Genomic DNA, 10,031 nt, shown 5'->3' with positions numbered 1-10,031 from the left:
CCAGAACTATTGTGCCTTTGGCTAATCTGATTTGTGGATAGCATAAGCCAAATCTTAATGGCTGTGTGAATCTTCAGTTAGTAAACCTGGAGTGACAGCTCAGGAGATAACTTCTCTCTCCACCCCCCCACCTCTCTCTGTGTGTCTGTAAAATTCTTGAGTTGCTTCCTGCAGTTATTGTGGGAGTAGAGAATATTATACTTTTTCCTCCTGGGCATTGACTCTAGCCCAGACATCCCCAACCTGCAGCCCTCCAGATGTTTTGGCCCACAACTCCCATGATCCCTAGCTAACAGGACCAGTGTCAGGGATGATGGGAACTGTAGTCCATCTAATCTGGAGGGCCAAAGGTTGGGGATGCCTGCTCTATCCTGTCAAAGTAAGTACTTTTCAATCCTGTCAATTTCAGTGTAAAAGCTTAAATCTTGCTTGTTGAAATAAGCTTAACTTTGAATGGTTGTGCCCTAGAGGGTAAACCTGTAGGCATGTTTATAATGTAAGAAAAAAATTTAAATGGCTTGTTCCATATCCTGAAAGTTTGAATGATTTTGACAGGCCTACAGTTTGGGGAAAGTCTGGCTTAAATATGCCTTTGAACGACTTCCTCTGTAGAGCAACAAATGGCAAAGCAATTCAATTCATAAAATTTGTTAAGCCTAGCAGTGGCAGCACAGGTGGGGCATGAAGGGCAAGCGAGTAGGCTGGCATTAAGAAATGGCACCAGATTTTCCCAAGTGGACCCAGTGATCAACCAGTTGTGTCTCAGCCAGAAATGGTGAGCAACCTTTGGCAAGTTCCTTTCACTTACAAGAGGCAGCTCACTTTCTTGCTGTGAACTTGGTCAAACTCTTGTTGCTGGGAGCCTCTTGTAGCTCTGGACAACCAAGCTTCAAACATCCCAAGACAAAAGCATTGTTCACATGGATATGGCCTTGCCTTGATAAGGCTCAAGGATGCAGTAAGACAAAATGTCGCCTAGGTGCCTACGAACCAAAGTTCCACTTGGATTTGAATTTCTTGGAAGGTACCATAGCATCTTAAGATGACTTATTGGAATACTGTCTGTCAAGGTTCATGTTTTATAAAGGGAGGCTGAGAGCTCTTACGGGAATAGTCTTATTTAGTAATATGATTGAGTTATTTTGACTGCTTACTAATCCAGTTGTTTCTTCTTCTGGGTTTCATTTTTGTTCATGATGACATTTAATTGGCACAATTTGGGGTTCAACTGTGTACAGTCTAATCCTATATATCTGAAATATGTGTTGCTGTACTCAGTAAGATTTAGTTGATATAGTAAAGAGTTTAGGGTTGCAGCCTGAGCTGAATAATTGACATGGGGGGGAGAATACCCCTCTCTCTCTATTTTTTTTTAAGGGGTTCCTGATGAAGCAGCAGGCTACTATATTTTTATTTTTCTGTTTGCTATTTTTTCGACACTTCTTAAGATATCATAACCAAATCTTGCACGATGTTTCCAGAGACCAAGGAGCAGGTTTTTGTCTCTATTTGGATATGATTGCACACCATTTTGGTTCAAAATGGACCGAACCTTTCAAAACTGCCCTGACTTTTGGGTTTCTTAGAATTCTAGACCAACGCTGGGAACAAGGTTGCTAGTTCTTAATGAGTGGGTGCAAGTGGCCAACATTATCTTAAAAAGAAATACCCCCGCCCCTCTTTAAGATATCATTTGTTTTTTCATGACATAATGCTAATGCAGGTTGAACAGATCAAACTGATTTCTTCCTGTGTGATGGCCTTCTAGTGCAAGTGATTCACAGAAGGCTACAAACCTTTTTCGGGAGATGCTGGATGTAAGAGATGGGGAGCTGTCAGTGGGTTTAGCTTCAAGAGTCCTGCTTGTGGGCAGCCACTGTGAACAGGATGCTTGACTAGATAGGCCTTTAGTTTGATCCAGCCGCTAGGCTCTTGTACCTTGGCATCAGTTCCAAGAGGTCAAGGATGGCATGCATGGAGGCCTTTGTGTAACAAGCAACGGGTGGTGCTATGGGTTAAACCACAGAGCCTAGGACTTGCCGATCAGAAGGTCGACGGTTCGAATCCCCGCAACGGGGAGAGCTCCTGTTGCTCGGTCTCTGCTCCTGCCAACCCAGCAGTTCAATAGCACGTCAAAGTGCAAGTGGATAAATAGATACCGCTCCAGTGGGAAGGTAAACTGCTTTTCCATGCACTGCTCTGGTTCGCCAGAAGCGGCTTAGTCATGCTGGCCACATGACCTGGAAGCTGTACGCCGGCTCCCTCAGCCAATAAAGCGAGATGAGCGCCGCAACCCCAGAGTCGGTCATGACTGGACCAATTGGTCAGAGGTCCCTTTACCTATGATAATAATAATAGTGTTATTGCACTACCCCTGAGATATATTTGGCTGAAGCATGCCCAAGCGCACTGCAAGTTTCACTGACCAGGAGAAGTCAATTACTGGCTCTTTGCCTTATCTGTTCCTCAGCTGCTCATGCCTTCCCAATTCAAAATCCTAAACCAACCTCACATCATCCCTGACCACTGGCCATGCTGACTGGGGACGATGGGAGTTGGAGTTCAACATCTGGAGTCCCCATCCCTGGTAGATCGTAACCTGTTTAAGAAGAAACCTCAATCCTATATGCTGGCTAACAGCTCTTTATACTTGTCCAGAGGAAGGCTGACAATAAACCTCCAGGTAAATATGGCTAGGAATGAACATAGAAAGCTGTTTTTATACTGAGGTGGACCATTGGTGCATACAGCTCAGTACTATCTACTGTTTCCCAAACTTGGGTCTCCAGCTCCCATCATCTCTGACCACTGGTCCTGCTAGATAACAGCTGGAGACCCAAATTTGGGAAACCCTGGTCTACACTGACTGGTAACGGCTCCCAGGGTTTCAGGCAGGGGACATTCCCAGCCCTACCTGGATGTGCTACCAATTGAACCTGCGACATTCTGCATGCAAAGCGGATATGCTGCTACTGAGCTGGGGCCCCTTCCCCATAAATTACGTGCAGTTTAGTCCTATTCATTCTGGCACAGAAGTGAAGTCCCACTTAATTTAAAAGTAATGTACAGCTGAGTAAGTATTAGGACTCCTAATGTGTTGGGGAAATAGGTTCTCTCTGAGGAAATAATAGGATAATAAGCAGAATCTGCTTGTTCAGCTGGCCTGTTTTCCCCTCGCTGTATAAGCAGTTTCTTTGTGGCATAAACTGCAAGCTGCAGTGTGCTAACCCCTTCATTGAGTGGTGCCCAGCGAAGCGGGTGGCAGTGGAGCTGCTAAACTACATGTACAGGGTTATGTAAACTGTGTCAGCATTCTTAGACAGGAAAACCGGAGCAACGTTGATCACAAATACAGTACTGACTTGGCGATCAGAGTTTTGCTGTAATGAATGCAGGGGGAAAACAGATTAAAATGTGTGGCTGTTAGGGTTATAGCGAGTGGCATTTTTGTTATAAAAAAAAAGTAGCATAAATACCAGAAACTAAGACTTGTGTGTATATTATTTTTAATTGTATTTACATCCCACATTTCCTCCTAAGGAGCTCAAGGTGGAATACATGATTTTTCCCTGCCTCATTTAATCCCTACAACAACCCTTGGTTTGGCCAAGAGTTGGTGGTGACTGGCCCAGGGTCACACACTCTGAGCTTATAGCCAAGTGGAGATTTGACCCCTGGCCTCCTAGGTCCTAGTCCAATAATATAACCCAGGGTTTCCCAGACTTGGGTCTCCAGCTGTTTTTGGACTACAATTCCCATCATCCCTGACCACCGGTCCTGTTAGCTAGGGATGATGGGAGCTGTAGTCCAAAAACAGCTGGAGACCCAAGTTTGGGAAGCACTGGTCTAACCACTACTACAAACAGGATATACATTCTAATAGGTTTACAGAACATAAGCTGCTCTATTAATTACTGTGGCACTAGCTGGCCAAGGAGCTGAACTCTTAGCACCAGCTTTGCTTGGATCCAATGAAACCTTCCCCAACTTGGTGTCCTCCATGTTTTGGACTACAATTCCCATCATTCCTGACCTCTGGGGCTGATGGGAGTTCAAGTCCAAGATCTGGAGAGCCACAGGTGCCTCATTCCTGGCTTAATTGTCATTTTTTTCAGTCCCCAGTGTTAAGACTGGCCTCAAGCTTTTGACCTTCAGGCATCTATAATAGTAGGTGGGCCTTTGTAGCTATTTTTTATTTTTGGTTAGCCAGACACTTTGATGATGATATTTTTATATGTTTATAAACTACTTTAAGTTTTACTATTGTACACTGCCGATATTTTTATGATATGGTGGTCTATAAATATTTTTATAAATAAATAGCTTGCATGGGTGTAGCCTGGATTTATGTTGGGGGGGGCAGAACCTCAGTTATTGATTTACTTGGATTTAGGGGGGTGCAGCTGCCCTCCTCTGCCCCGCTTGGCCACACCCATGCAACCCTGATAAAAATAAAGATCTTGCTCAAAATCTTGCTCACAAGCTTTCATTTTGGTCGGTGAAAATGCAGAGGTTTTTGTAGTTATTCCACCCCCCCCCCAAAAAAATAAAAGTGGCAGTGTAAGCTTTAGCTATGCAAGCTACGCTAACCTACCTCTGCTGAGCTTATTTGGAAACACAGGAAGTCAGATCACTGCTCCATGATCTAGCTCAGTACTGTCTACACTGACTGGCAGCAGCTCTCCAGCGTTTCAGCCAAAATCCTCTCCCCAGTTCACCCTGGAGGGATTTATAAGGCTGCGCCTTATTTTTCCGCCATCCAAACAAACCCGCGCTCATCCCCCTCCACTGAATGCGGCAGCCTCCAGAGCCAAAGAGCCCGTACTGCGCATGTGCCGCGGGGCACTCCCTCCCTCTCGCCCAAGGGAGAGAGAAAAGCACCGGCGAGCCCAAGCAATTTCCCTTGGAGGGCGGGGAAGAGATAGACGCATGCGCGGTTGCAGGCTGCCTCGCTCGCTCTGCTCCGCCGGTTGTAATGCGGGCGCTTCGGCCTTTCTGAGGGGAGCATGGCGGCGCATGCGCAGTGAGGCAGAAGAGCCTCGTCGGCTCTCCCCCTTCAGCCGCAAGGCGGGAGGAGGAGGAGGCGCCGTTAACGATTCCCGTGTTATTTGCCTTGTTATTCCTGTTATTTATTCTCCCACCACCGCCACTTGCCCCCCGGCTTCGCCCCTCCTATTTCGCCCGAGAGGAAAATGGCTGGTCACCGGGCGGTTGCGGCGTGAGGTGCCCAAAAACCGGCGACCCCCTCCCTCCACATTGCAATGTGTTTTATTAATACATACATACATTCATACATATAATATAATATTTTTCTTTTCCCTCAGGTGACGGCGCCGGAGGTCCCTCTCGCTTCCTTTCCCTCCCACCCCTCCGCTCGCTTGAGGGAGAGACGCTGTTTGAGTCATGGACGAGCAAAGTGTTGAGGTAAAAAAATAAAATTAACAGGCGGGGGATCCACCTGCTGAGGGGATGCAGGGGCCTTAAAAAACCCCTCGCCCTCTCCGACGTGGTGGTCCCACCCTCTCGCATCTCCTTCAGAAAGTGGGTCGGTGGGCTTATTGGAGCCAGGACTCCTGGGTCCTCCTCCCCGCTCGGGTTGGGAGGGATGAATGCTAGGCTGGGCAGGACTCCTGGGTCCCTTCCTGGAGTGTGTGAGTGTGTATGTGTGTTGTTTTGCAGCCAGGACTCCTGGGTTCTTCTCTTATCACTTATTAGTGGAAGGGGCAGCGATACTAGGCGGGGGTGGCGGCAGGACTCCTGGGTCCCTTCCTTGGGTCTCCTCTCCTATGCCTTCCTAAGGTGTGGATATGTGTATCTGTGAGTGTTATTTTGCAGCCAGGGCTCCTGGGTTCTTCACTATCACGGGTATGTAGAGGGAATAGTAGTAGAGGAAGCTGTGCAGAGTGGCTGCAGAAACCCAGCCAGATGGGTGGGCTATAAATAATAAAATTATTATTATTATTATTATTATTATTATTATTATTCGTTCAGAGGGCAGGGCCTGGGACAGGAGGCCTGAGTCCCTTCCTTGGTCTCCTTCCCCATATCTTCTTGCTCTGTGTATGTGTTAAATTGGAACCAGGATTCCTGGGATTTCCTTCCTGCTCTTGGTCACTGGAGGGGTGGTAATACTAGGTTTTTTTTGGGGGGGGTCAGGACTCCAGAGTCCCTTTTTGGTTTCCTTTCCTATTCCTTCCTAAACTGTATGTATGTGTTAGTTAGTTAGTTTGGAGCTAGGCCTCCTGGGTTCTACATTATCAGGGGTCAGTGGAGCGGGTGGCGACAGTAGTTCAGAGGTTAATATGGGGGCTAGGACTCCTGGGTCCTTTCCTTGGTCTCCTCTTCTTCGCCTTGCCTTCCTAAAGTGTGTTGGTGGGGCTACTTTGGAATCAAGATTTCTGAGTCCCTGCCCCATTTCCTCACAGGCAAGTGAATTAATTTATTTCAGATAATTCTAAGCACTCTTCCAAAGGCTACGGCTTTCACAAGGTGGCAGTGCTGCAAATTGGTGGTTGTTACGAAGTTGGTGTGTAGGGGTGGCATAATATTAGGATGCTTGAGCCTTTCTTTTGCAACTTCCATCACATGTATGCTTCTTGAGGGTGTTACTGCTCTTCTTTGGGGGGGGGAGTCCCTTTTGGTTGGACCCCAAAGCAGCTTCCTAACTAGGCACGACCACCATTCTTTTTTCTTCTCCTCTGAGTGGGTGGGGGAATGTCCTGGAAGTCCTTACATCAAAGTTGCCCCCCGACCAAGTTCTACATGGCGATTCCTAGCCTTCTCTGTTGATATATCATATTGTTGGCTTATTTTTTGGTGTTGGAACACCACTTCTTTGTTGCATTTGTTTGTTTTATAAGCCAGTCTGAATTTCCCTGAAAAGCAGCATGCAAATACGTTTAATAAAATTAAGTTAATAAATACTGTCTTGGCGTGCTGCATTGGTTGCCTTTTGACTAGGTGCTCTGCTCCTTGTGGATGTAGTAGGCCCCTTTCTTGGGTTCATCTTTCATTTGAATGAGTAATAAGCTAGCTGTTCATCTTTTGCCCTTTGATTATTGTATAGAGGCACAGAACTACAAAACCAAGATGGCCTAATTGATCTGGAAGAGCTTTTTCTGTTGTTTTTTTTAAAAAAAAACTGTTTTGGCTTGGTCTTATTTAAAATGATTTTTTAGAAGATGTCAAAATTTTAGACTATGTCTAAATGTGTGTATTGAGAGTTCCACCAGTTCCTTGAGTCTGTAAGAACTGAGTGGCTGTACGTGGCTAACATACATGATTGATACATAGACATTTGTCTTGTCCATGACTGAAGTACTTAATTTTTTTTCTTTGCAGAGCATTGCTGAAGTGTTCCGATGTTTCATTTGTATGGAAAAGTTGCGTGATGCACGCCTATGTCCACACTGCTCCAAGCTGTGTTGCTTCAGTTGCATTCGGGTAAGCTGTGAACTTTGGTTCAAACTATATATTATGTGGGAGATTTGGGATTGGCTTATTTAAAAAATACTTCAAAGCAGCATGGAAGGGCTGGGTTTGGTCGTGGCTTTGGGTGAGAGGAGTTGTTTTCTCTCTGCGCCATTTCCATGTTTTAAAAACCTGCTCTCCCCAACTGCTAGTAGTGGCAGTGGGGGAAAAGACTGGCAGCTATCTTTTTTTACCTACTATAACTAATAACTGATTCAGGGAGGGGGAAAGACTTTGAAACTCCATGCAGAGAAAATGTTAGGTCGTCAGTCCACAGTGGTGATCTACCCATTTTGGACCAAAGTGGTAATCTTGTTCAGCACCCACACCCCAGCAACTTCTTTTACATCTCCCATGTTGTTTGACCCTTTCCACTTTCAGCTTTTGTATGTGAACGTGTGAAATGCTGCTGCAATTGAAAGAAAAAAACTTTGCTAATTTATACATTTTTGCTGGAGATTTTTTCCTCCTTACCACAAACACTGCATTTTCTTACATCACTGCTGTAGCAACTGAAGGGTAGGTAGAATTGCTCTAAACTACTTGATGAATCTGAAAAGTACGTGTATAACACATACTTTCAAAGACACCAGCAAGTTACTAGCTCTCAGTCTTTTCAGATAAGTCAACTAAAATTGCTAGCATTACATTTTTACTATGTTACCAGACCACCAAAGAGGTGGTGAGGGGTAACTAACAGTTGTGAGGCATTTCTGGCCAGTTATTTGGAGGTAATTTTTGTTAGGCATGGAACGTCTTTGTACTGCAGAAGGTAGTGGAGCATATTTTCAGGAATGTTACACTCGGGTAATATGCAGCACTGGCCAGGCTATTGGACCTTAATTGTTGCCCTGTATAAACTCACAGTACACCCTTAAGTATACCTAACACTCCATGGAGCTGTGTGTTGTGGGAAAAGGACATACAATTGTTAATAGAGAAACCCCCAATGATCTTCTGGGGAACTGTAGAGTTTCCTAAACATGAAGTTTGAAGATTTCCAGAAAGGTAGTCTTGTTAGTGTGTGTATTATGTATTCTGACATTTATATTTTGATGACTATTATGTATGCTTTCTAAATGTCCCAGTGGCTTGGACCCTTACATAAGTTAACTTAAGAATATTGACAGAGGGAAAGTTTATAATCCCTTCCTTCCCCCTGAAACCTCCTGCACCGCTGAAAAGCCTCTCTGGAGAGTTTGGGGCTCTTCTGAACAAGTGCAACCTCTGGAGAGGCTTTACAGAGGCCGGTGGAGGCTGCCAGCTGGGTGTTGGTGGTGCATAACTTTCCTTCCATAAACTTCCTCAAGTTAACCATTCCCAGACTCAGTAAGTTATCTCCCAGATTTCCTCAGCTTGTGTCTTTATGTGTGTGAAAAAGTGTTCTAGGAGTGTTCCAAAATCCAATTTTGTGTGAGTGGAATTCTGCTTGTGCAGCAGGCTTTGCCATCTTTTCCTCCCTCCTGCACACCTCCAAACCTGTTTCAGAGTGTCCTCCAACCCTCTGGAGCAAATTTTTATGGTGCACAGAGGGCTGTAGGAAGGTGAAGACCCCTTGTATGCATAGAAGTCTATTCAGTTCCTGCACAGAGAGCATTGGATACAGCCCCTGAATGATAACTTACTTCTGATAAATAAGTCCAAATCTGAAGAGATCTGTGACATCTTATCTTCTAACACTTCTGAAATTCTCCAGTCTCTTATGATATGTCTATCATTGTTTTGACAGCGCTGGCTGACAGAACAAAGAGCTCAGTGCCCTCATTGTCGGTAAGCTTACTTCTAAAGCTCTATTTTGTTTTAGTTGGGGGCACTTATTTTTGCTGCACTCTTTACTTAAGGTGAAGATGAATGGCAGGTAGCCTGTAGGCCTGATTTGACCTATGAAGCAGTGTTATTTGACCCATAGTGGCGTTACCAAATCAGGGTATGGTAAAAACTTGTCCTACAATTGTGGAAAAGAAAAGTTTTCAAAAATTGTGTGAGAGATTCTACCACCTTGCTGTTGCATCTCTCTTTTGGTTCTGTGGCCAAGCACCTTTTTAGCATGCCTATGTAGAGCATCCTTCATTGTCTAGATGCACCTGGCCATTCTGGCGGGGACTGATGGCAGTTGTAGTCTACAACATCTGGAGGTAACCAAGTTGAGGATGGCTGGTGTAGAGCCTGACTGCTCATGAAGAATTTTTTTGTTTTTAGGTTCCAGGATTTTCAAGGAGGATTAAATTATTTACAAGGCTTCCCGAAGGAGCATTAAAACATTTTGCAGTTCCTCATGAATTTATTTCATATGAAACTGTGTGAGGTCAGAAGGCAAATTCCAGTTTCCTCCCTCAGTCAGGGCCTCACTAATGGTCCCTCCCCTTCAAACTCTCAGCTGTGTTCAGTCAACCTATTCAATGTCTCAAAGGCTGGGGAAAATGATGAAAATTAATTTGTATCTATTTTAGTGATTTACCTTTAACTGTGGGACGCAGGTGGCGCTGTGAGTTAAACCACAGAGCCTAGGACTTGCCGATCAGAAGGTCGGCGGTTCAAATCCCTGCGACGGGGTGAGCTCC

General features: G+C 45.1%; 2 protein-coding genes across 3 annotated transcripts in view; one reads left to right on the top strand and one right to left on the bottom strand.

Moving 5' to 3' along the window:
* Window positions 1–10,031, bottom strand: part of PRR11 (proline rich 11) — a 188,237-nt gene that overhangs the window by 24,469 nt on the left and 153,737 nt on the right. The gene's annotated exons all lie outside the window — the stretch shown is intronic.
* Window positions 4,978–10,031, top strand: part of TRIM37 (tripartite motif containing 37) — a 39,826-nt gene continuing 34,772 nt past the window's right edge. For both annotated transcript variants that reach the window (XR_014541914.1, XM_083587563.1), the window contains exons 1-4: window positions 4,978–5,223; window positions 5,325–5,424; window positions 7,342–7,443; window positions 9,200–9,240. Coding sequence is in view for 1 of the 2 variants with exons in the window: in XM_083587563.1 (XP_083443689.1) it covers window positions 5,404–5,424; window positions 7,342–7,443; window positions 9,200–9,240 (164 nt within the window). In the remaining variant the exon portion in view is untranslated. The remainder of the gene's footprint in view (window positions 5,224–5,324; window positions 5,425–7,341; window positions 7,444–9,199; window positions 9,241–10,031) is intronic.

The sequence above is a fragment of the Podarcis filfolensis genome (assembly GCF_964270895.1).
Source record: "Podarcis filfolensis genome assembly, chromosome: 15".
Taxonomy (NCBI): Eukaryota; Metazoa; Chordata; class Lepidosauria; order Squamata; family Lacertidae; genus Podarcis; species Podarcis filfolensis.
This window is presented reverse-complemented; position numbering and strand designations above follow the sequence as displayed.